General features: G+C 42.1%; 2 protein-coding genes across 4 annotated transcripts; one reads left to right on the top strand and one right to left on the bottom strand.

Annotated features, from left to right (window-relative positions):
• The first annotated feature begins 100 nt into the window (after nucleotides 1-100).
• DNAJC2 (DnaJ heat shock protein family (Hsp40) member C2) lies at nucleotides 101-16,451 on the top strand. 2 transcript variants are annotated; one of them, XM_030263750.4, is made up of 17 exons: nucleotides 101-250; nucleotides 766-956; nucleotides 1,531-1,606; nucleotides 3,272-3,370; nucleotides 5,630-5,771; nucleotides 6,925-7,005; nucleotides 7,723-7,788; nucleotides 9,526-9,617; nucleotides 9,702-9,823; nucleotides 10,655-10,804; nucleotides 11,079-11,167; nucleotides 11,254-11,323; nucleotides 12,879-13,063; nucleotides 14,233-14,333; nucleotides 15,300-15,407; nucleotides 15,676-15,830; nucleotides 16,331-16,451. In XM_030263750.4, exons 1-17 carry the CDS (start codon nucleotides 103-105, stop codon nucleotides 16,403-16,405), a joined length of 1,950 nt encoding a protein of 649 aa, XP_030119610.2. In that variant the 5' UTR covers nucleotides 101-102; the 3' UTR covers nucleotides 16,406-16,451. The 2 variants fall into 2 exon arrangements, with proteins under 2 accessions (XP_030119610.2, XP_072775580.1); XM_072919479.1 differs by having other exon boundaries at nucleotides 122-250; nucleotides 855-956.
• On the bottom strand, nucleotides 16,403-24,522 carry PMPCB (peptidase, mitochondrial processing subunit beta). 2 transcript variants are annotated; one of them, XM_030263747.4, is made up of 13 exons: nucleotides 24,383-24,522; nucleotides 22,902-23,042; nucleotides 22,546-22,632; nucleotides 21,949-22,078; nucleotides 21,389-21,587; nucleotides 20,646-20,725; nucleotides 19,966-20,078; nucleotides 19,201-19,344; nucleotides 18,581-18,744; nucleotides 17,237-17,322; nucleotides 17,070-17,158; nucleotides 16,788-16,863; nucleotides 16,403-16,692 (listed from the first exon to the last, which is right to left on the bottom strand). In XM_030263747.4, exons 1-13 carry the CDS (start codon nucleotides 24,470-24,472, stop codon nucleotides 16,628-16,630), a joined length of 1,464 nt encoding a protein of 487 aa, XP_030119607.4. In that variant the 5' UTR covers nucleotides 24,473-24,522; the 3' UTR covers nucleotides 16,403-16,627. The 2 variants fall into 2 exon arrangements, with proteins under 2 accessions (XP_030119607.4, XP_030119609.4); XM_030263749.4 differs by having other exon boundaries at nucleotides 18,581-18,741.
• Between the last annotated feature and the right edge of the window lie 1,997 nt (nucleotides 24,523-26,519).

Raw genomic sequence — 26,519 nt, 5'->3', positions numbered from 1 at the left:
CGGTGCCGCCTCGCGGGAGCCGCTCCGGCCGCCGCGGCGGTGCGGGGCCGGCGGGGACGCGGCGGGGCCCGCGGGACCCGGGCGGGGCCGGCCGGGCCGCTTATGGCGCCGCACGGCGCCGCCGCCCCGGAAGCGGAGCGGGCGCCCCACGCGCCGGTGCCGCGGCAGGCGCAGGCCGCGGCCATGGCGCTGCTGCGCGGCCCCGCGCCCGGCGGGCAGCGCTCCGCCGTCTGCAGGCCGCTCGCCGCCGGTAGGTACCGCGGGCCGAGCAGGGAAACGCCGCCCCGCAGCGCCCGGCCTGGCGCTGGGCCGGGAGCCCGGCCGGTCCCGGGGAACTTTGGCTTTAATTGTCCCCGTCGCGCGTGCTGCGCCTTCGCGGCGCCGTTTCAGCGCCCTGCGAGCAACAAGTCCGGGGTGGCAGCCGGAGGGAGGGGCCTGGAGCGGGGAGCGGAGCGCGGGGAAGATCCATCCCAGTCTAATCTCGCTGCCGCCTCCGTTGCCAGCAGGACCGTGTTTAATGCCGTGTGACACGTGCGTCCCTTTAACTCGAACGCACCTTTCCAGATGTGAGCGCGGCGGAGCGGCGGGAGGTCCCGGCTGTCTTAGCCACACCTGTGCTGCTGCTTGCACTGTGCTGCATGTGCAGCCAAAGAAAAGATTTAGCCATATGTGATGCTGTACTTGTGTGGGTTTTCATGGGGTTTAGTTAAAAAAAAAGAAAATCAATTACAGAAGGTGAAGTTGCTTTTATGTTTTTACTTATAGCATCAGTACTCTGTCAAGTGGAACCTGTGGGAAGATGGTTTGAAGCATTTATTAAGAGGAGAAACATAAATGTTTCTGCCTCTTTCCAGGAGCTAGAAGATGAGAAGGAACTTTCTGAAGAATCAGGGGATGAAGAACTGCAGCTTGAGGAATATCCTATGTTAAAAACCCTTGACCCAAAGGACTGGAAGGTATTCAGTCAATATGGGTTACTGTTAACTAGTTTTGCCCATCAAGGTTATATGCCATGCCCGGGTGCTAAAGATCTCCTTCCTCCTCCCCTCCTATACCCATGTGAATCAGTTTGTGTCCCTTACCATAGTATCTGGTGTGTGAAGACAAACACATCAGGATAAGATCTTAGCTTTGAGCTGTGGCTTTTCATTTTATTGCCTGAAAGTATTAAGTGTCTCTTCTCCCTGTCACCATCTCCTTTATTCTGGAGTTACATTGGCACTCTTAATATTAACAACAACAATTCAATTTTCCAATAACTGACTTTTCTAATGCTTAAATCCAATTTAGATTAAGCTACCTGAATTTCTATCACAGTGGCTTCATTTATTGATATTCAGTGATTCAGTAATTATTCAATAATTTATGACAGTTGTTCCTATAGTCTTTTCCCAATGTTTATTGAGAGAGGGAAGAATTCTCCCGCTTGCCTTTAAGAGATGGGGAGGAGAACTGGTTTTCTGCATGTGTTGTGGTGTTTTAGGTTGTATTTATGAGTGTTTATTAGGGTTTGTGGTTCTTTTCTCTCAGAATCAAGACCATTATGCAGTTCTTGGACTGGGAAATATACGGTACAGGGCTACTCAGAAACAAATCAAAGCAGCTCGTAAGTACCTTTCCCTCATAAACATAACCTCTTTTTCAGATGTACACAACTGCTTTCCAGTGAAAATACCTGCATGTTGTGAACAAGGTTTTTATTGTTTCCCAGGCCTAAAAGTTTGATTTGTGTTGCTTACCAGCCTCTTAAATTCATATCACAGCTCTGAAATCCAGAAGCCTAAATCTAGGGAATTGAAAAGTTTCACATCTCTGTTTCCTGGCCTTTGTTTTTTGTCGACAGCCTTGAGACTGTAGCTCTAAGTTTCTATATTTTTGAGTCTGCAGTCAGGCTCAGTGGAAGGCAGAGGAATAGAGCTGTCCCTGCCCTGTGTTCCCAGAGGTTCCCTTGCAGCCCCCCTGAGCTGCCACATTACTGCTGCTGAATGTTTACAAAAGGCTGCTGCTAGCATCATGCTCCTCTGAGTGTGGCATGGGCATGGAGCGTGCTGGGCTTCAGAAGTTTATTTCTGGAAAGCAGTGGGCTTGACTTTGCAAGAAGGATGCAAATATTTAGTGGAGAAAGATTTTAAAAGACTCTGAAGATTGTTCAGTTGGCTCTCTGGGCTTTGTGAATGGATCTTGTGAACAATTGCCTGTATATCTGTGCTGGTGCAAGAAGAATCACTGTCTCCAGATACCTCCAAATGAAAATGGGTGTCAATCAGTGTAATTTCCAACTTACACAGGAAATCAGTGGTGCTCCACACCAGTGTGAGCATTTGCTGCTATGGAATAGAGCAGCACCTGCTCTGGTGGTGGTCAGTGATCTCGCTGATCTTCTGAGCAAGAACCAGAGCCTTTTTCTTTAGAGCCCTGACAGCACTCACTTCATTCCATGGTGCTGTAGACATGTGAGTGTTTCCCACCTGTGTGTTCTGTACTTTCCTGTTTCTAAGAAGGGTTCTGATTTGTTTCTCAGGATGCAGGGTGCTGTAACTGCTTGCATGGTATCTTCTTTCTGCTATTTTAGAGAGAGCCAAGAAGGCACAGGGTGCATTTTAAGGCAATATGGCAAGATCTTTTGGTAAAGAAGTTGGTCTGAAATCTGGTTTTATCTTTTAAACAAACACCAAGACCATCTTGGTAGCACCTTCAGGAGATACTCTGTATGTGCCAGTTGTGCCTTAGGATTCAAGTCCTGTCTGTCTGCTCAGTGTTAGCCATGGGGAAGTGCAGCAGCATTCACAGGCTGTAGCTTTCTTGCTAAATTTCACTTTGCATAGTGTTCAGAACTTCAGTAAAGGGATAGAATACAATTTTTATTTTATCTGAACTATTTTGTTTTTCATTAGAAATAGCTAAAATTACATTAATTATTTCTATTTTTTTCAATTACGAAGCTAACTGTGCACTTACAGATACTAAAGCACTTTGCTAGGCATAACAGTAGAATAAGTCTCAGACTTCTTCTGATGTTAAGGTGGAATAGAGAATAGAGTTTCTGAGTTGTGGTTATTTTAAGTCCCAGCAAAGATGAAATAATGTTAATTTTAACTATAGCATTAAAGAAAATTGATTAACTTCTGTTTTCTGCCAAATCTGAGTGTTTGCTTTGTATTTTTATTTAAGTTTCAAATTAGAGACATGCCAGTTGGAATTACTGTATGACTTTGTAGTTTGAAACTGTTTCTGATGAAGCATTTCTAACTGTAATGCATTTATTTATTAGATAAATCCATGGTTTTGAAACATCATCCAGACAAGCGAAAAGCTGCAGGGGAACAGATAGGAGAAGGTGATAATGATTATTTCACTTGTATAACTAAAGGTAAGCAATTGATCTCCTTTGTTAGATACTCTCTCAATCTACTTGATCATCAGAAACGTATTTGTTGTGCTTCATTAGGATTTTAAGGAATTGTCAATGACTAAACAGCTGGAGAAGTTATTTTTCCATTTTAAAAAACTGCATCAATAGATCACATTAGGTGTAACTTCCCAGTGGGTAGAAGCAGGATGGGGATGCAGCTGACAGATGTTTGGCTGCTGTGCCAGCTGGTGACAACATGTGACACCTGCAGCAGCAATGCACACACAGATGAACCTCTGGAAGTGGTCCCATACCTGGGATAAACTAGTGAGCCATGGAGCAATTCCCCACAGGCACCAACAGCAGTTGGAAAATCTGAATTCTAATATGCTTGCTCTGACAACAGAACATGTGTTGATTTGATCCGGGTCATCAGTTTCTTCAGCTGCTCATTTTTGCCCACAGATGAGCAAGTGAACTCAATTGAATAACATTTCCCTCTTTCCTTAGTGGTGGATTCAGCAGTGCAGGATCAGTGACTGGACTCTGATTTTGGAGGTCTTTCCCAACTTTAATGATTCTATGACCCAGAACACCACTGCTGGCCAGTTCCAAACCCATGGGGGCTGTTCTAGGTGTATGACTTACATCTCCAGAAATGCTTGAGAGCTTGGCTTTTTCATTTATTTTAAACGAATTATTTTCACTTAGTAAGGTTGAAGCAGGATGAAATATTGGAATTTGTATTTCTAAACTACCTTCTCTGAATGTCTCCTTATACTAGTTAATGTGAGCTATGCTAGACAAACTAATGTTTTCAGCCTCCTGTGGAGTTGTCAGAAGGAGGAAGGTTGCCAAAGGAAGTAGTTTTTCTGTTGCAGCCCTGTCAGAAACTGTCAGATATGTATAATGAGAACTACCTGCACATGAATTCAGAAATATGCTGTGTTCTCCATGCATGGAACAAAATATCATAGAACCTTCCCTCTTAACTGCTCACAATCCAAGTTTGGGGGTAAACAGAAAGGAAAGCACGAAGTAGCAAAGAAAAGGAATAATGCTCCCAGGCAGCATTTTGGATGAAGGAAATACTAAAATGCAATAGTAGGAAAGGGGGACCTGGAGTAGGAGCAAACAGTAATGAAGCAGAGAGGAGAAACTTGGAAAGGTGGGAGAATGTAAGCTGGATTCAGAACTTGGTCTGACAAAGGACTGTGTGGGAGGTACAGAGCTGGGGGAACTGAGTGTGTGGGAGTAGAACTGGGGATCTGTAAGTGGAAGGGACATCTCTGAAATGGAAGAGGAACCAATGGATGTGCACAGGATTTCCTGCATCAGGAAAATGGTATGGGGGTTATTGAGGCAGGACAATTGGGGTCATTTGGAGTGTTGGTGGAGGGAAATCTTTTCCCAGAGGGAAAGGGCAGACTGGCAGACAGCAGCTCACTGGTGGCCACTGCCATTCCTTCCTCTCTCCACTGACATGTGCAGTGAGATCAGCTTACAGAACTGCAGAGCACCAGGGTCTCCTCCAGGTTATCACCTCCTACATCCAGCCTTCATGGTGCAGTGTCCTCTGGCAGGGGTCTAGGCACAGAAGTCCATGACTAATTGCAATACAAATTTGATTCCTTTGACTTTTCATTCTTACTGAAAAACAGTGGTCATTGTAAAACACCACATTTCATTGAGAAAAAAAAGTAAGAGTACAGGAGCTATAGTTAGTGTGATTTCCAGAATATAAAATTAGCAATGTGATTCTCCCCAACTTCAGGAGTGTAAGAACAGGAAATCTGGGAGTGTTTGCATGTTTTGGAAAGGTTGTGTGGAGTTCTGTATTCTATCCAAGACTCAGTACAACTTCATCATGACCTGCAAAAGTTCTAATGAATGGTTCCTGTTCTTGCCCATTCTGACAACACATGAACATAGGGACAGCCTTTACTCAGTACCTTAGTAGACCATTTTGTTAATCAATCTGCAAGGATCAAGTGTAAGATAGAAGTCTGAAGATGTCATGCCCAAACTCCCAGTGTCAGAACAAAATTTACTTCTATAAAATTAAATATTATGTGCTTTGTTACGTATTAGTGGTTAAATATGTTCTTTTTCATAAATGTTTTCTTCCTACTTAGTCTAACAGGAATATACAGCAATGCTTTTTGGTGTCACTAAAATCATTAAATATCAAGTTCTACAGAATGCTACAGATAGATCAAACACAGATCTAAGAACATCTATTTAAACATTTACAACCTTATGTCTGGTAACTTTCAGCTTATGAAATATTATCTGATCCTGTGAAACGACGAGCATTTAACAGCATAGATCCAACTTTTGATAACTCTGTACCTTCCAAAAGTGAAGCAAAAGAAAATTTCTTCGAAGTTTTCTCACCAGTTTTTGAAAGAAATGCCAGGTAAGCTATGTCTGACTTCCTCTGCTGTTGCTGGAGAATCAGCAGTTGCAAACTCTTTTGACATTGTGTTTGTAACAAGAGATGTATTAATTTGCTAGAAATGTAATACAACTAAAATAGTTGCAATTATTTAATTTTAAAATAATCTGAACTACCAGATTGGTGGCATTGAGTTTGCCCCATGCAATTTAAAAAAAAAAGTTTTCAGCTTCCTATTACCTACTGCCCTTTTTGTACAACTCATTGTTTCATCTTAAAATTACTTAAAATACAAAATATTTGTGTGCTGCTGACTAAAAATTCCTTTTTTAAATTATTTTCTGCTGAGAGTGAGACATTAACAGAAGACAGTAGTTACAGTCATGATTTAGCTGGTTAAAATAGAAGGTAATTGTAACTATCAATATTTGGTGGTTCTCTCTTACATTGTGTGACTTTTTCTGCATTTGATTCATTGTTGGCAAGTAACTTGGTATTAAGGTTGTCACAACAGAAACCTGTCAACTTTCCCTGTATAAAAGTGCTGAATTTCATGAGGCACTTTACAACATTCTGAATAATTATTGTTTAAACTATTCAGTCTTACTGAATTTTCTATCAAGTATTCCATAGACTTCAGACCTGGATCTGTGGTTGTCAGATAAGGTTTTTCCCTTCTCTGCAACAGAAATTAATGCTGTGTCATGGAAGAAAAAAATCTAGAGCCTGTGGAAGATTTCCCTAGAAAAAATGCAGTGGGGGCAAAGTATGCATTTTTCCCTTGTACTCCATTAGAATGTGTGGGAGACTTCCTGTACCCTACCACAGAGCTGAGTTATTCACACAGCACTTTCTGTCCAATTTCTGTAAGCTCCTCTACCAGAAGAATGTGTATGGAGAATTGAGTATCTACAAAGATAGCTTGTGCTCCATCAGGTCTTCTTGAGGCACAAGGCAGGAGACACTCAGGCAGGAGAAGGTTGCTTTTTTGGAGAAATTAATCTAAAAAGTCCAGTCTGGAGGATACTTAGGAGGGACTCTCCTCTTCTGTTCCTCTTTCCTGGTGCCCTCTCTGTGTTGGTGGGAGGGAGTTCGGATTTTGATTCTGTACTTAAAAATGCCATGTTATGAAGATTGTATATATTATTTCTTGAATATATCCATGTATTTTCAGGTGGTCAAATAAGAAAAATGTACCTAAACTTGGGGACATGAACTCCTCATTTGAGGAGGTAGATGCATTCTATTCCTTTTGGTAAGTCAGCTGATGGCCCTGTTTCTATTCATAGTATTCAAGACATGCAATATAAAGGGCTTGCAGACCCTTTGGTGTGTGGGTTGTTTGCTGTGGGCTGTCCCAGCCTCTTGATGTCACAGAATTACCCCACAGCTGTTTGTGCCTTCCACAAATTGAGCTGGCTTTCTCCTGGCTAATCCATCCACTTGTAAATTCATGTTGCAGTGGGAATTTCAGACCGTGGTGGCTGAGAACTGAGCTGACCCACAGACTGAAGTCAGGTTTATCTCACCTAGTGGAGACATCTTAGGTGTTTAAGCTCCCCTAGTAAAGGGAAGTGTGTTTAGTCCAAAAAAGTCAGTCATGTTTGTGGCTTGCCTTACCTGCTAAATATGGGTGCTAAATAAAGATTTATTTCTCTCTGAACTCTACTGACTGCACTGCATTTCCACTGCCTATGACAGAAGCATAGACAGTTGTAGACATTTAGAGTGGGCAAGACCGATACCATCCTGAAGTAGACTATGTTCCACAGTACACAGAGGTGTAAGTCATATCCTGCATTTTGACTTTACACAGTGGAATCACTGTAGGTGCAGTATAATTGTATATTATGTATTATAAATTGTGAACAGCAATATGGTTGCCTAAAAACACCTAACAGTAAAAAGGTAGCTGATGTTTAATGGATTAGCTGCTTTTTCAATTCAGTTTTTTTTCTTAAATTTACTTTAGGTATAATTTTGATTCCTGGAGAGAATTTTCCTATTTAGATGAAGAGGAAAAAGAAAAAGCAGAATGGTATGTAAGTAAAAAGAATGTTGACAGGAGACTGAGAGGTTGATACAGCAAGATTTTCCAACTTTCTCTTAGACTGTAAGTCATAGGAAGAAAGGCAGCTGAGCCAAGTCTGAATTCCACTCTCCCAGCTTAGGGGTCAGTCACGGACTTGAACTGAACTTACTGTGGGCTTCTTCATATAACTGAAGTAGTTCCTGCTTGCCTCACAGAGGTATATCTGAGGTGCTTAGAAATGTGAAAGAAAATTTGCAATTCCTGCCAGTCCCAAGCATAGGTTGAACCTGGAGCCAGGACAGAGTGGATGAGCTTGCAGGTATCATTTCTCTTTAACTTCTACTGAGAACATGATACTTCCTAGAATTTGGAGAGATGAGTTCTGATGGCTTGAAGTTAAAAATTATGTATTTGTTGATGTAGTGATAGTTACTGAATTACTCAGACCACATTGCATTGGAAAATACATTTCATTTTTATCCTTCCTACAGTTATAAACACAGAGTGTTCAAGCTGGACTTAAGTCTAACACACATTTCACAGGACACAACCTCACTTAGTAATCCCTGTGAGACCATAATTTGCATTGTATGAATCTCTTCTTCCAAGTTTGGCTAGAAATCAGTTTTGTATTTAGATTCAGTTGTTGGCTTTCTTTGTGCTAAAAACTGCCATATTTAGGCTGTAGCTAGGGATTCTCTTCTCTTGTGCCTCTTCCTACTACTGAATTTCTTGAGCCTCACCACACCCACTATTCTCTCTCCTGAAGGCACTGTAATCTATTCCCTATCACTTGTGCTTGTGGAAAATCACACAGATGAACCACTAGGCTTCTCATTGGAACGATCTGATCTTGAATTATTTGCATAGCTCTTTTTCTCATCTCATTCCTGTCATTAGTGTCCTTTCTCAAAGATGTTTAGACAAATGGTACCTAGTCTGCTGTACTTAGGAGAGAGAACTACATTACAGCTGCTGTTCAGATGGTCATGGTTCTTGCTACCCCTTCTTGCCAAAGGTGATGTTGCTCATGTTTTAAAGCTTCAATCTACTCGTATTAGTCTCCTTCTCAGTTATGGGGATTGTTTTCTTTGTTCTGAGGTAGAGTGGTTTGGGTTGGAAGGAGCTTTAAATACCTCACAGTTTCAACTTCCTTGCCCCCTCTATTGTTCTCTGTGTGGTTGTGTGGATGAGGCTATAGACCCCCACTAAAACTTTGCCTCTTTCTTGACAGCACCGGTAAATATTTCAGATTATTTAGTTGGCCCATCTATAATCTGAGCTGTATTTTACTGGAGTGGATCTGGCATAACTTTACCCAGAGTATCATGCTACTTCAGTGTTGTTTCTGTGCAGATGGGTTTACTTGACTATATTCTGCATAATGAGGCAACTGTGGCATTGTTTATACTGCTGTCCTTCAATTAAACCCTATGCTAGCATTTCTGTTGTTTTGCTTGAGTTTAATGTTAGGTAAGCAAGTGGATTGCATTTTGGAAATGAAGTCCATGATCTCATTCCCTACAATGACAGATAAGCAGCTTGGTTTGTCAGGTTTATATATGTAAACACTTAGAATTTTGTACATGAGCTCAGCGCTGGGAACTTAATTTTTTGCAGTCTATTTTTGAAGTATTCACAGAAGAACATCTGTGTGGGGGGAAACTATTTAAGAAGCTTGTTGATGAATTTCTAACAGTGGCACTGTAAAGCATTAGCACTGAACTATGCTTTCCCTTTTAGTCGAGATGAAAGGAGGTGGATTGAAAAGCAGAACAGAGCTGCCAGAGCACTGAGAAAAAAAGAAGAAATGAACAGAATTAGGACTCTTGTTGGTGAGCACACAAACTGCTGTTCTTTATAACTAACTGTGGAGGTCTGCTTTTCTTCTGTACATGATGCTTCCTTTCTTCTGCCAGACAATGCATACAGCTGTGATCCCAGGATAAAGAAATTTAAGGAGGAAGAAAAGGCAAAGAAGGAAGCAGAGAAGAAAGCAAAGGTAGAAGCAAAACGAAAAGAACAGGAGGCAAAAGAAAAAGTAAGTGAAGTACTTTATTTGGGTTGAAAACTTTGCTTCATTCACATCTGCTGCTTCAGGTTCTAGATTTGTCAGAAGACTACTGATAGAATTACACTGGGGTTCAAAAATGTGTCATCTTTGAGGCCTGTGCAGCAGGCAGTGCAAGGCTGGCAGCCTTCTGAGAATGAGATGGAAACAAAGAATACAGATCTGAAACAAAACACCTTTTTTGTTTGTTTTGTAACCAAAACTGAGTTATTTTGTTGCATACACTTCCTCTGGTTTCAAGGCAAACATTAAGTGCATAAAATGGATGTATCTGCTTGCTTTGTGCATGTGGTTTGGGAATGGTTAGCTGGTATGAAAGGTTTTGAGGTAACAGAACATACTCGAAATGAACAGTTTGGAAAAGATGCCTCTGAAAGTACAGGAATGAAAGGGAACTGTAAGGTGCAAAAAAATAACTTAAAAGACAGTAGAACGCTGCAAAGTATGTCAGTAATGATGCAGGAGAAATACTGGACCACAAAGCTTATACTCCTGAGGCAGAAGTAGGAAATTACATACAGTTTTATATTTTCGTTGTAGAGGAAGTCAAGATTTATAAACTGAGGGTCCTCACAGTGAGTACTTGACTTAATGTCAAACATTGTATGTTTCATCATCTCCCTCAAAATTCTTGGAAAACCAAACATTAAAGTATTTATGCATTTTTAAATGCCCAAAGATACAAACAAAACTCCACCCAAACCAGAAACAACACATTTTGATGTTGGATGACTGAATGACCCTGTAACAATGTGACTTGAATGATTTTTTTACTTCCCTTTTTTTTTCTTTTGATTACAGCAAAGACAAGCAGAATTAGAAGCAGCACGGTTAGCAAAAGAAAAGGAGGAGGAAGAAGTTAGGCAGCAAGCATTAGTGGCAAAAAAGGAAAAAGAGATACAGAAGAAAGCAATCAAGAAAGAAAGGCAAAAACTCAGAACAACATGCAAGGTATTTAACTATTATTACAATGAAATACAGGTTACGTCAGACAAATTACTGTGTTTGCTTGTTCTTAGGACTGGAGATGGGTATGGAAAGTGGGTTTACTAAAAAAAACCAAAATACTAAAACACATACTTACATGCATATGCGTTATGAGTAAAGCTAACCAAATAGGTCTAAATGCAGCAGTGGCTGAAGAATGCTGTGTGTTAAGCCTTTGTCTGAAGGAATAGGACAATAAAGTTCAAGAACTCTGTAGAACGTGTATTTCTGCTTCCAGAACTGGAATTACTTTTCTGATAATGAGGCAGATTGTGTTAAAATGATGGAGGAGGTGGAAAAGCTTTGTGATCGTCTCGAGCTAGCAAGGTAAGTCTTCCTGCTGCTGCTTTCTGCTCCTTTTGATACCCATCTTTCTACTAGCTCTCCATTGTAACTTAATAATTTATTTTTAGTCTGCAATGCTTGAATGAAGCACTTACATCCACAACAAGGGAAGGAGGAAAGGCGGCTGTAGTAAAACAGGTAATTATGCTGAGCATTGAATCAAAATAACAGAATAATTTGTGAAATCAACCTGTGAAGTAAGATACAGCACAGCTGCTGTGGAATCGTGCTTGTTAACACACAAAGACTTGATTTTTCAGAGTCCACATGCAGAGGCATCTCTGCTCCATTTTACATTGTGCATTTCATGGCCAGTCAAATAAACAAGGGCTAGCCAATAAAAAAATACACATTTTTATCTGTAGAGAACACAAAACCTACCTCTTGTACAGTATACAGAAACAGTAGAGGAATTTCACTTTGCCCAATAATGTCTACCATTACCTTGAGGAAGGAGAGCAGTCTCTTCTTATGCAAGAGAAATCCTAGTCTAATGTCTGTGACTTGGGGATAGATCCACAAAAGGACTTAAGTGTGCTGCAGGCTGTAGGCACTAGAAGGGCTGGTTAGGTTAGATACCAAGGAATGGGAAATGCAAGACACATGGAATCAAAATTTCCCAACACTCAGCAAGGATCTGCCTATGTTTGCCATCAGGGAAAAGCCATTTGAACAAAAAGCTGAACCTACATCCTGCAGAAAGAGTGAGATGCTTTCTCTCATCCACTGTGGATTCACAGCTGTGAACTTTTTTCCATGGTGGGGAATATGATCTGCCCCCATCCCAGAGTCAGATTTACTCATCAGACAATTTAAGACTGAAATGCCTCTTATTCTACAGGGGACTGAATTCAATATTCCATTCTCCAGGAGGGTGTTCCAAATGCAGGGCAGTCCCGTTTCTATCTGTTAAAACTATTCCACTAAAAATTATCTATCAGGTAACTTTCCTTTTGCTAGGAAGGTTTTATGAAACAGGTTTCTTGCTCTTGCTGTTGGGCATCCTGCCAACAGCCGTAAGTGCACAGCTCTTCTAATATTGCCAAGATTAGACTGGGCCCACTCAGAAGCAGATAATTAAAGATATATCACACCACAGTCTTGAGACATGATTACAGGTTACAAAAATGTGTAGTGGGTTAACTTAAGTAGTTTTATTGCTCACTAAAAAACTACATGTGGCCATCAAACCCTGAGTACACACTTAGTAACTAAAATCTGGAGCTCATTCTAACTTAAAAGTTCTCCATTACTATGGCTGTACTGACATAATCAGGCTTAGATACCAGTTAGGCTGGAAAATTTGAGAATCAGTGTATTCAACATGCATGTTTAATTACCCTCACTGGTCTTAATACTTCTGTGGATCTGTCCCTCTAAGTCAAGTGTTAGCCTAGATATTCACCCAAGGTTGAAAACTTTTGCTTTAATTCTGGGGGTATTCATTTAATTTCCTAGTGAACCTGTGATGGATTTCTGCTGTTAACTCCTAACCTTTAAATCCTAAAAATACACACATGGAATAAAGGGAATTAATACTCCTGAGAGGAGATAAGCTCCTCTGTTTCCTTACATATAATATACAAAACAGAACCTAAGCAAAATCCAAGGTTCAAAGAGAGGGGGTTGTGTCACTGTAAAATGTAACAATAATTTAGTAAGAAAATAAATAATGCTTATTTACAATCTTTAGATAGAAGAAATAAATGAACAAATAAGGCGAGAGAAAGAAGAGGCAGAAGCTCGTATGCGCCAAGCAACAAAGAGTTCAGAAAAGTCAACCACTGGCGGTGGAGGGGGAAGCAAAAATTGGCCAGAGGATGATTTACAGTTGTTAATTAAAGCTGTGAACCTCTTTCCAGCAGGGACTAACTCAAGGTACTTCTCGAGTTTGGTGCTAAAAGTCATTACTAACAATTTTTAATTAAATAACAAGCATAATAAAACATATTTTGAGATCATCCCAAGTACTTTGTTAGTATAAGGACTTCCTAAACATCTTCCTTTTCCTTGACTCGAAAGCAGCCAGTGGTGCTCTGTGTGACACTGGAGTTAGCTCTGGCCTGTATCTTGTTTTCCCCCAGATTTGGGCCTCAGTCCGTTACCAGGATGGTGCTGAGGTCCTGTATGCCTACTACACAGTAGGCTCCAGTCCTTGAAGTGAACAAAACCACGCCAGTGACTGGGGTGCAGCTGGGTAGGAATAATAGCTACTTTCAGGGGCTCCACAATGAATGTGAGGCTGGTTTCTCCTCTACGTGGTAGAATTAAAATATCCCAAAATAGGAGTTAAGTGCACCAGCTTTCTTCAGGGGAGAGCCAGAGGAAAAGAGAAAGGCTAAGATTTACAGAAAGCTTACTGCTAAGCAAGAACAGGAGCACACTTGAAATACTTTTTCCCAGGAATGAAAAGCCTTCCATTGAGGATTACAAAGATTTCAAGCATCCATTACAAAATTTGGATCCTTACTGGAAAAAAAAATAGCTGCCATACTCCATGGAGATGATACCAGTGACCGTTTCTGCAGCTCAGCACTCAGTCCTCAAGGCTCCTGTGTGATCAGCAGTACATACTGCCTTCCATTTCCTAAGAATCCACTAGAGTAATCTTGGGACTAGGGCTGTTCCAGCTCTCTTCTGTTTAAGCCCCTTTACCTGATGTTTAAGCATTTTTCTGGGGGGCAGTGGACATAGGGTTAGTAACTACTCAGCCCTTCAGTGCAGCCTTTAATGCCAGAGGTGTTTAGGGAATTCAGGATAACAGCAGCAGCTAAGCAAAATTTCAAGGATTAGAGGTTTGCACTTACCTACATTCTGCCCCATCCTTTTTCTGTATTGGGAACTGAGTTGTTCACCCAAGCTGATTGAATTCTTCAGTTAGTGATTGAAAGCTTTCCAGAACAGTTACTCTGGGATTTTGCACATATTTAAGCATGTTTGAACTTACTCAGGAGTTTATAAAAATGTGTACAGGAGCCTGACCATAGCTTATATGAAGATAAGGTATTATGTAATATGGTGATTTTTCCTTTCTCTTCTTGCTGTAGGTGGGAAGTTATTGCCAATTATATGAACTTGCACTCTACTACTGGAATAAAACGAACAGCGAAAGATGTCATCAATAAAGCAAAGAGTCTCCAAAAGCTTGGTATCTATATTTCCTTATTTTTGTAGTAACATGGTCTGCCTGCTTCTGTGCAGCTGACTTTTCTGTGATTGGAGCTGTGTTCTTGAGAAAATGCCCTGTACAGCCCCAGAAGAAATGTAGTTCAAATGCAGGATTTAGAGGAGCATTTATGTGATTCAGTGTTCTCATCCTAATGGCTCTTTTATAAGTCAGCAACTCACAAGCAACTCTCAGAAACTCTCAGTGTAGCTCTGATGTCTGGGACACATGAAATGCCAGGGCTCAGAGGGAGATATATGGGCCTCTCAGAAAGCTCCCTACAAAGAAAGGCATCTAAAATAAATGGAACTGATGAAGCTCAAGAGATTCTTTAAAAAAATTAATGGAATCCAACACCAGAGTAAGACACCTAAATTAACGTGGTTCATCTCCTCTTCAAAAATGAATATAAAAATGAAAAATGAAGCCTAGAGAGCTCTGGAATAAGGTTGCAAGGAAATTATACATTTCACTACAGAAGGAAAAAAAAACCCACTAAATTTCTAAATTTTCAAGAGGTGTCTGCATTACAAACCACATGGTGGCACAAGGAGCACCTGGATTTTCCTGCCTCTCCAGCATGGTCATACCCTGGGCAATGCATGAATTTTGTGCCACAGCCAGCCCTTGAGAGAATAATCCCTCTTGATTTTGGTGAAGCTGTAGATTCAGGTTTAAGATTATATGGAACAAGTATTCCTCTGAGCATTATAAAGCAGGATAAGGGTTGGAGAATCTGACACTCTGAGAAGAGTTCATTGGACCCTGAATGATTTTTTTTTTAAATCTACCAAGCTCTTTATAGTCGTTTTAAAGTAAGTAGAAATTGGATTTTATGATTTTATTATGATTGTAATTAATCTGCTACAAAATGTTATTATTATTATTATTATATCGAGCTTTAACATTCTTGCAATAATTATTCTCTTTAATGTCTGTTGCTCATAGACCCTCATCAAAAAGATGACATAAACAAGAAAGCATTTGACAAATTTAAAAAAGAACATGGTGTGGTGCCTCAGATGGACAGTGCTGCCCCCTCAGAACGATTTGAAGGTAAAGGTGAAAAGGGAGCCCTTCTTGTGCAGTTCTCTCCCCTGGGTCTTTTAGGAAAAAAGTAACCCAGAACTTACTCAAGATTTGCTTACAAACTTTGATAGCAAGTAAGTGATCCAGTCTCTGGTGCCAGATTTGAAGGTTTCTGGTATACACAATACACCCCAAAACTTCATGGATTTTTAATCAACTATAGTAAGTTTTACAATATTTTCTAGACTCTTTTTAAAATATCTATTCTTGCTGTCATTTTTGCACTTAAAAACAGGATCACCTCTAGATTCATCCCCTTGGACTACAGAAGAACAAAAACTTTTAGAACAAGCTTTGAAGACCTATCCAGTAAATACTCCTGAAAGATGGGAAAAAATAGCAGCAGCTGTTCCAGGCCGCTCAAAAAAAGACTGCATGAAACGATATAAGGTAAGGTCCCTCACCTCCTGGCACTGGCACTAGTCCAGGTCTTGAGAGAATCCTTTGTTCTTACTGCTCCATGGCCTCCCAGAGACAGTATCTGACACAGGCAAAATGATGGAACCTTACAGGAAACATTTTCATTTTGGTAACTAAACCCCAGAAAAGCAGTAAGGACTAAATGTTCCTCAGTGAAAATAGTGGCTCTGGAAGCTGGAAAGGAAAGTCTGTGTCAGGAAATTTGTTTCATAGTTTGAAGCAAGCTCTAGCAGGTGATGAAGTCCTATCCGTAGCCTCCCCTAGGTGAAGTTCCTGGTATACAAGGATTGACCTTCCATTAATTGATTCATTTCTAAGAGAAATTGCTCTACAGCACTAAACTACGTGGATTTCTCATTACGTTGAGAACTAGAGTATTTCACAGTGAATATATGTAGTGTTCAAAACCACAGCATTGTGCACAAGTTACATGTTTAGTTAAGTTTCTTTTTTCCCCACCTTCTCTTCAGGAACTCGTGGAAATGGTCAAGGCAAAGAAAGCTGCTCAAGAACAAGTGATGAATGCTACTAAAGTCAAGAAATGACTCTTACTGACAATCCTTGTTTTATAATAAAAATGCAAATACTGTACATGTTTCCATTCCTTTCTTCATTATACAGAAACAGAGGAGGGGCTGGTTCTTGACTTTTAATCTTCTCAAAAACAACTCCAAAGTTTTAAATAGGGGTGTAGGTGGTTTGTTGGGTGTTTTTGTTGTTTTCTTGTTTTTTTTAAAGCTAAAATATGTTGAAGTTCTTGCTATTCACTACTCACGAAGCCAATACATGCCACTGCAGATTTTGCTATACTCTGGAAGTTGTTCAATCGGACCTGGAAGTTAAAGAAAGTTGGCCATGACACATGCTTAACTCACAGCAAGTGGTCTGGAGGGGTTATGGGAGGATAGGAAAACTTATACCACATACCCACGGCAGCAACTGCAGGATGCTTATTATAGATGTACTTTGTGCAGATTTCTCTAATAGTCTGGGCATCTATAGCCTAAAAGGGGTAGAAGAGGCACCTTTGTTACAATCCCATCTTAAAACCATTTCTGATTTTAATTTTGTATAATCCAAGGGAGTAGGAAACAAAACACTTGGAAGTTTTCTCAGCTGAAAAAGAAATACAAGTTGTATATTGTTACTTTCTGCAGCAAGTAATTTTCTTGATGGCCTTTTAAAAGTTACAACACAAGTGCTACTTACTTCAATTCTTGCCTCAAGTTCTGGAATTGGGATTCGGCGTTTGTAACACAGCATTTGTCTTCCAATGTCTTCACAGATTGGTGTGGACCCTAAAACAGGGGAAAAATGCTTCAGTTATTAGCTAGCCTACAGCTCCACAAAGAAGAAAAAGTTCTCATAAGTCTCACCATCAAGTTGTAGCAGCATATTTGTCTTTAGAAGATTTTTTGCTCGAGCTACTTCATTTTCTGTAACACTTGTGCAAAGTCTTATCCTGAAAAAGAGTTTAAATCCAAAGGCATTAAATAATAGTAGTAGCAGCACATGATTGCCTGTGATAAGGAGTTGCGTAGGCATTACTGCACCTACCAGGCACTACTTTTCTGTAGACAAAGCTGGTAAGACAGCTTGGAAAACAAGCCATGGATACAAAGCAGCAGCCTAAAAGTAGGAGTTTTGGAAGCATACCAAGATACCCAAGAGCAAGATTTTTTTTCTTAGAAGACCTGTATTTCATTTTATTAAATATTTTGAGGCAAGTGCAGTCTGTACTTGTTATCTTGAGAATGGATGTTGCTAAGAAATAGGAGCCAAGCAGCTAGAGAACAGGTAATTAGCTATAAGACAATCCATTACTTCCTGGCTCCTCTCTTGGTGAGATACTAATTTGCCACACTGCCTATGGAACATTTTGTGAGGAGAGTGGGATGCATTAAATAGCTTAGCAATAAATTGTTGTCCCAGGAATTGTCTCTGTCTTCCCTGGTGCTAAGCTGCAGCAAAGAGAGTCAAAGTGATAACCTTTTTCTCCACAACTTAACAGGGATCTCATAGAATAATGGTATATAAGAAGTGATTTATGTGATTAAAGAAACTCCTAATTTTCAAGATTTGTTTCAACTTCACCCACTTTAAATCAAGTGTTCTTAAATAACATATATATTTTTACTAGCATCTGCAGTTCAAGCTTTACAGTTGCATCTATGGACCTTCAATACAGATTTAAGCCTCAGATTAATTAATATTGTCCAGAATCATAAGTTTCAAAATTCCATATGTAAGAGCTCAACTTTCCCAATGTATTCACTAGAGCTTTCTAACACCAGCACATGATACATTAAGTGCAGCAACTGCAGCAATTGCAGACGGGGTAACTGTTAATTGCACCTTCATTACTCTCATCTAGAAATATTTACTCTTTCAGTGGTGATGCAGCTCGCAGGCTGTACAGGGACTGAGTAGCATACTAAAAGGTCTGACAATTTCATGACTTCTGTCATTTGCCAGTCAAAATTCCTGCTGTGTTTTCTTGTACAAGAAACAAAACCTACATCTTAAGCTATTCACTGCAAGTAAGGGTGCCAGAAACTGGATGCTGGGACTTGGCTTTGGGTGCCAAAGTTTAGAATTTAATGCATTTGCTGTTCCCAGGTGAGCCCAAGCAGAGAAAAATATTCTCTTTAAATACTTTATTTTTAAATCGTATTTCTCCACTAAAAACTATCTTTTCAGAGAAACAGTTGTTAGCTTACCATTCTCTCTGAACAAAGTGCACCATGTCCTGAATAGTGGATGGCTCACAGACCATATAGAGTCCCCACAGCCCTGTGTCAGTGTAGCAGGTGTTGAAGGACTGGAAACTGTGACACAGGTTACCATGGCAGGCAATCTGAGCAAGTTTACTGGACAAATTCTGCTGAGGCAAAAGAAAAAGATATTACTTTATGAAGTTTTTTGAAAGCTCACTAGTCACCTCCATGATTTACCATTTTCATTTCAATGATGACAGAACATGCAGTAGTAGATACAAGGTTAATTATCAGCTCTTCATTTCAACAGTTTCTTTCCTTGCATGTAATATCACATTACAAAATAACCCCAGATTTGAGCCAAAATCATAAAGACACGTATGTTCAAGAAAGGGATAGTTAATTACTGATATCCGCAGGTTCTGATGACATACAGGTATAAAACATTCTACTTTCCATGAGGGCTGGCAAACCTCAGAACCACTTCCTAAGATTCTCCTAAATCCTGGGTAACGAACTCTCAGACTCACAACTGGATCCCCTTTCCCGTCCTGGCAGTACCCAAGTCAGGGAGATCCCACCAGCCTCATTAAGAGCAGGACGGTGTTTGCAGCTTCACTCACCACTCCTCCTCCAAAGGAGCGATCCCAGTTGCCTATCAGAGTATTGGCTACCATGAGTGGGATTGTGTCCGGGTCTGCCCAGCCGGCTGCTTCGACAGCAATGGCCAGGTGTGCCAGGGGCATCTTGTCATCCCTGATCCGAATCTGCAACACAGCACAGCAGCTCTGCTGCAACCTCTACACGCTCAGGCAGAGGGCAAGTTAAAGAACAGAAAACAGACTTTTCCATTACAGCTGGATTACAAAACATGCACTAAAATTAAAGCATATGAAGATTTATTTAACATCAGCCTTAACTAGTGTCCCCTGGGGCAATTTCAGATCACTTTGCCAACATACACAGAGAAGCATTACAAGTCATTTTATGACTACTTGCAGCAAGGAAATCTGATGACATTGTAAAATCTGAAAGAGATGGGAATAGAACATGGATGCCTCAGCTCTCTGCCACATCCTTTAAATGAGTGATTCTCAACAGGTGGAAATGCTCCAATACTGAAGTCAAGAGGATAAAAGGGAAGTAGGAGCAGGAATAAGGAAGTATTCCTCCAGAAAGTGATGAAGCATAAAAAGTGGTGGCAGTGAGGCTTATCCAAGAAAAAATGGGTAGTACTGCTTTGGAAAGCAGCTACTCCCCTGATGTCACTGGGGGCAAGAAACCTTTTCATGTGCTGAGTCTGTGGAAGAGCAGCCCTCTCTCCTCACCAGAGAGCAAATGTCAGGGGATTTGATGATGTCAGCTCAAAAAGCCATCCAGCAGCTTACCTCACTACCTGTGAAGCTACAAGGTGGCAGGGGTGGCAGTCCTCCTTCTGGAGCAGATGGCAAGTTACCAAAATGGCACTTTGCCAAGTCAAGTAGTTCATCATGAGAGACTCCTGAAGAAAGGTATTTCACATGCTTTGTGATGTTACTCTGTAAACAGTTAATTTAAATTGCTGCACAGTTTAAAGACTCAACCAAGCAGTAATTTTTTGTGCCCCTGCTTTAATACCCCACTTTTGGATTCTTCACATATTCCCTTTATACAGAGCAAGATCATAATGATTCCCTTTTCTTGGTTCTCTTTAACAGCCTTCCATTAAAACTACTTCAAATCAAGCTCTTTGCTCTCTTTCAAGCCTCAGTGCTACTTCTTTGCCTCTGCATTCCTTGCTATTCCCCTCTTCACACCTTCTAGGACTCTTTTTCCTGCCCACATGGAAGAATGACTTTGGCCTTCAATTCACTTCTTGTTCCTGATTTAAGGTTTCTGGAATATTACTGACAGGAAAAGGGAACAAAAGCTCAAAGGGTATGAATGCACAAAACACAAGAGGGCTACAGAGGGCCAACCACAAACAGGACCTCCTGAACAATGGATAATTCACCATGTTGTTCCCACAGACTCGGGACACAAGTTTCAAGCAGTTTCACATGATCAAGGGTGAGTATCCCATACTGACCTCCAGCAGCAGCCAAGACCATTCTGGGTCCTTTGTAATGTGTTGTTATGTACTCCACCAAGTCATTACGGTTTATGGATCTAAAAACAGGAAAGGAGACAGCACTACTGTGTCAGTAAAGTTTACTACAGTAAAAAGAGATAAGTGCATGTAACAATACAATTATCAAAACAATTAAAAGTGATGCCAATGTTCAGAGCAGAGGCAGAAAGCTAAAATAAGGGTGACTTTATAAAAAGCAAAAAGGAACTGAATAAAAAGTTTTTCTAGCTTCCTGAGAAGGAGTGAGAATTCCAACTCAGCCAGGTGGAGACAGGATGCATTAATGATCTCCTTTCCTTTGAAAGCAGCACATTTAAAAGTCCTCTGATCTGCACTGGTCCAAACCAATGCTGAAAGAGCAGTGCAAACACTGTGTGCCAATGATAATACCTAATATGTGATCTATAGGAAAAAGAAGTATTTCCAATTTTGTGCCAGATGCATTTATAAGAAACAGGAGAAAAATACGGCAAAAAAACCCAAAGTCATGCAGAGAACATCTGAAGTTCACATACCCTTTGATACCTGCCTACAGGGAAACCAAGGCAATACAGGGGTTCTACTTACAATTATATTCAGTGCAATTTCAGCTGCCCTCCAGTGTGAAAATTTCTGACACAGTTCTTTACATTTTTAGGTAAGTTTCTCAATATAAAAAAGCTACCACACATAATTAAAGACAGACACAGTTTTGGACATACTTGATATTTTCAGTGGGCCCTAAAATTGTCCGTCCTAGGGCTGTATTCTGGTAGGCTGTGGCATGAAGGTAATCAAAGACAACTTCCTGCAAATTGGTTTCAACCTCTTGCATCTCTCGAAGTATAACTCCTCGCTCACGCTCAATCTCTGCCTCTCCCAGGGTACTGTTCTGAATTATGTCAGCAAGAATTTCCACAGCTGATTGAAAATAGAGATGGAAATGAAAAAGTATTTTCAGATTACTAGAAAAATCTGGTTCCAAAAGTGAAACCCACCTCAAAGAGCAAGTGCTAATAAGACTAGCAAGAGGACAGGAAGAGAGAAGTCCAAAAGATATGTTATCTTGGGACTCTGAAGTGAAAAATATTTCAAATAAAAGCTTCCCTGCTGGCTCCTTTCCAAACCTGTATTCTCACATTCTTGTGAAATTCAAGAACAGACTTTTCACTGGGCAAGGAAGGGACTGTAAGACTGCAAAAGCATCAATCTGTGCAATCTCACTGGAAGCGGGATAAGCATGTTGTTCTTTACAGCTTTTCTGATGAATCAGAGCAATTACCTCTTGGTAAATCTTTTGAAAAAGCCTTTGCATAATACACAGTTTGTTCCCTGGACGTGTATGCGTTCAGATGAGCCCCCATGTTCTCAATCTCTAGTTCAAGGTCTAACTGAGATCTCTTTTTTGTTCCCTGAAATAGAACAACAAGAAAATCACATTAGACCCTTCAAGTCATCTACTCATCATTACTACTTCTTGTTTGGGAAAGTCAAGATCGAGAGAAAGAAAATGTATTCTGCAAATAAAACAGGCATACTAATCTCTGCAAGTTTGAAAATCGGATATAAATCCTACTATGCTCCCAAATGACAGTTAAAAGCTGGCTAAAGAGTGACCATGTGTCTTCTAAGACTACTATAAGAAGGTAAAAGTGAGTTAAAAATTAGATCTGTGTAATCTACAGTTGTGTAACACACAGAACTAGGATTTTAGCTTCATTTTCTAATGGAAACCGAAGTCTTAGTTGCCAATGTTATTTTTCTCATTTCAGTTTCAAAAATTTACTTATACAATTCTAACAAAGTTTTCATCATTGATCTTTAAAGATAAATAACTTAAAAATTCATTATAAATGTCCACATCAATCTTCACACTCACCTTGAAAGCCATATGCTCAAGAAAGTGAGCAGTTCCATTGTTCTTCTCATTTTCGTATCTGCTTCCAGCATCAATCCAAAGTCCAACCTCAGTTAAAAAAAAAAAGTCATTTACCCAGCTAACAGCTTTGCTATGTCTTTTTCCTTAAACAGAGCAGATTTTCAAGAAAAAGAAAATTTTGATCTTCACAAAAAAATTAATTACAAATCTACAAAAGCCTTAAGACTTTTATTTCCTGGCTTAAGTTCCAGGAACAGTTGCTAATAAATATTGAAATGCAAATGCAATTTAGTTCCACGAGGAAATGAACACACAGAAATAGATACAAAATACCCTTCCTTTTGTAAGTTACTTACTGTGCATGTTGAGAGTCCAGAGTCTTCAGAAGCTACTTGCAAGCCATTTCCCAAAGCACTCACCCTAGTTTCAGGGACATTTAAGATTACTTCTGTTGCCACTTTGGCAACTGTGTGCCTCCCTGTTCCAACATGCACACGCTGGAAGGGAAAATCATCAGTCACACTCAGATTGTTTAGTTATATCCAAGGATGCTTTTCTGAAAAATGTATTGCTGAACTTAAGCATTTCTCAAAACATGCATTTAAAAGGGAAAGACTTCAGGACTGCTATTCACCACTACTTCACATAAGGGAAGCAGTAACCTGAATCTGAAACAAGCCCTGACAATAACTACAGATGAGGAGATGCATCTACTGCCCTCCAATCTGACACAGGAGCTGTTACTCTAATCAGCCAGCCACACTTGTTTCCCACTTCTGCCAGCAAGAGCCTGCAGGACCTTTATCATCTGGAATACTCCTGGGTACCAGCTCTCTAAAGTGAAGTGAGATACAGCCCAAGGGCCTGTGCCAGGACTGCAAATCCATCAGCCATCGATCAGAGCAGCACAGTCATGTGGTAGTTAAAGCACTTTAAATGAGAGCGGGATAGAAAAGAAGAAAAGCTTACTGCAGTTTTTCAATATCAAGAAATGCAAATATGTATCCCAAATTCAAGAAAACAGCTATCTCGAAAACTGTGATTTCAAATGTTTCAAATAAACAAAGATTTCTCTCCCATATAACTGCTCTAAACATGAAAGTGCAAAACCCAGCTCTCAACTACTCCCCTCCGGTAATAGGTCAGATCCCTTAAAACTCACTTATTTAGGAATCACAGCACAATTCAAGTTTGAAGAGACCTCTGGAGGTCTTTAGTCCCACTTCCTGCTCCAAGGGGGACCAACTTGGTCAGACCACTTTGCTGAGGACTTTTTGCACCTGGGTACTGAGTATCTCCCAAGGGGGTGAGAAACTGCACAGCTCTGTGAACAACGTTCTCCACTGCTTGACTGCCACACATCCAGTTTTTCCTCTCTTGTTTCAACTTACACCCCTTGTCTCTCATCCTGCCACCGTGCCCCACTGTGACAGGCCTGCTTTTATCTTCCTAACAACCTTCTCCGAGGTGCTGGCACACCTACTCTCAGCTCCTCTCACAGGTCCAGCTGAAGCCATGGCTTCTCCAGCCTGAACAAGGTCCGAACCCTCAGTCTCTCCTCGCAGGGCACATGTTCCAGCCCAGTTCATCCCTGCTGAACACCTCCAGCTCACTGACATCCTCCTCACCCTGCAGAGCCCCGGGCCAGTTGCCGCACACAAACTCATCACCTACTGCGCCTCCCGCCGCGACTACAACTCCCAGCGTGCCCTGCGCCCCGCGGCCTCCAACTCCCCGCGTCCCCTCAGCGGCAGCCCGAGCACCAGCGCTCGGAGCCACCGCGGCGCCCACGCTGCCCGCGCCTCCCTCCGCTCCGCTCCCTTTCCCGCCGCCTCACCCGCTGCACCGCGCCGGGCGCTCGCACCAGGCGGGCGGACCAGGGCAAAAGAAGCCGCCGGGCCGCTGAGCGCGCTGCAGACGCCGCCATCTTGGCACCGCGGTGGGCGGGACGGGGCGGCCTTCAGGGGCGCGCAGGCGCGGGGCAGTTCCAGCCGCCGCCGCCGGGGGGCGCAGCGGGGCAGCGCAAACCGCATTGCCGCGTCCCAGGGGAGGTGGGGACCGGGAATGTCCCGGGTGGGACGGGACCCACAGGGACAGTCGGGTCCGACTGCTCGTCCCGGGAAAGGACCCACAGGGACAGTCGGGTCCGACTGCTCGTCCCGGGAAAGGAGCACAGGGACAGTCGGGTCCGACTGCTCGTCCTGGGAAAGGACCGACCACAGGGACAGTCGGGTCCGACTGCTCGTCCTGGGAAAGGACCGACCACAGGGACAGTCGGGTCCGACTGCTCGCCCTGGGAAAGGACCGACCACAGGGACAGTCGGGTCCGACTGCTCGTCCCGGGAAAGGACCATAGGGACAGTCAGGTCCGACTGCTCCCCCTGGGAAGGGACCCACAGGGACAGTCGGGTCCGACTGCTCGTCCCGGGAAAGGACCACAGGGACAGTCGGGTCCGACTGCTCGCCGTGCACAGGACCAGCGATCCCACCGTCTGTCTGAGAGCGTTGTCCAAGCGCTCCTGGGGCTCTGGCAGGCTTGGGGCTTGGTTTTAATGGTCCCGGTCTCCTCAGTGCCCCAGAGCAGCGCAGGAAAACGCCCCAAAGCATTTTCCTGCCGGTATTCCAGTAGGGCCAGGTTCAGCAAACACAAAGCGCTGCCCTCCGGGAGCTGCCGCGGGCGCATCCCTGCGCGCTGCGGCTCCTTCGGCTGCTCCGGCCCCTTCGGCAGGGCTGCGCTTCCTGCGGGACAGACCCGCTCTGGCTGGGGAAATCCCTAGGCTGGAATAACCTGGAGCTTTCTTCTGAGAAGTGTATGCGACAGAGCTGACTTGTCATGGATAGGAGGGCTTCGTGCACAGCAGGAAATTCAGCGCTCCGCCGAGCCTGTGCCGGCGCTGGTGAACTGCCTCAGCTCCGGACACAGCACTCCGAACTGCTGGGAATGCTCCCCCCCAGCTGCCAGCGGCTGGGAAGGGCTTGTGGGAAATGCTACTTGAAAAAACCAGTTTTGGGCTGGGAAAAGTTCTGCAAGTGTAACAGAGCAAGCAAGTTCATTTCATTGCCAAGGATCGTTCCTGAGCACGTATGGAATGTATGGCTGTAGATAAATAGGTACAGACATGCAAGAAGCAGTGTTCAGTTAGACTTGGTGGTTAAATTTTTACATTTTTTAGGGACTTTTCATTTGGCTAATCAAGCATTATCTCAAAAATTAAGGAAAACCAGGGTGAAATTCTGTTGTCTCACAGTATGTTAAGTGACACAATGCAAAGAAACAAAAAACTACTTTCTAAAAGAAACCTGTACTACTTATGCTGGGGGAAAGCAGCGTTTCTGGGTATCATTTTCCTAACCCTGAATACCTCAGATGGTAGCATAGTGCTTCTGACACCCTCAGCCTCTGTACAGATACCACAAACCGTCTTGCCCGCTCGAAGGAGAAGAAAGCTGGGCTCTGGCACATGATCTGGGGGAAGAGGTTGAAAAGGGTGGGAACTGCGGATGTTTCTGATGAAAAGGAAGAGGCTGAAAATGGTGGGAGCTGAGGATACTTATGCTCAGGATGAAACTGAATGTCTCCTGAAGCTGCCAGACAAGGTCCTGTTACTCAGAGGTGATTCTCGAGTGCAGTCAGAAGTGTTGCTCCCTTCCCCCTGAAATGTTACCAGTCACGTGCAGATTTTAGGTGACAAAATCTACCGTGACTCTTAAAGGACACTGGGGATTGGTGGTAGTTCACGGGCTGGCTCAGATGCTGAAGTGTGAGAAGGCTCTGAGATTTAGCTACTCAGGCTCCAAAACACGGACTAGTTTCAGAAAAATCTATTGTACTTTACATGTATAGCTTTTGGGGGGTATTTTGTGTATATAGGCAATTTCTTACTCCCTTGGCAGTTCAGCATGAAATTGCACCGACTGCCCTAAAATGTTTGCACTGCCAGTTCATAAGCTCTGTGCTTAAACAGCAGCTTAGT

This window comes from Taeniopygia guttata, chromosome 1A (assembly GCF_048771995.1).
Source record: "Taeniopygia guttata chromosome 1A, bTaeGut7.mat, whole genome shotgun sequence".
Lineage (NCBI taxonomy): Eukaryota > Metazoa > Chordata > Aves > Passeriformes > Estrildidae > Taeniopygia > Taeniopygia guttata.
This window is presented reverse-complemented; position numbering and strand designations above follow the sequence as displayed.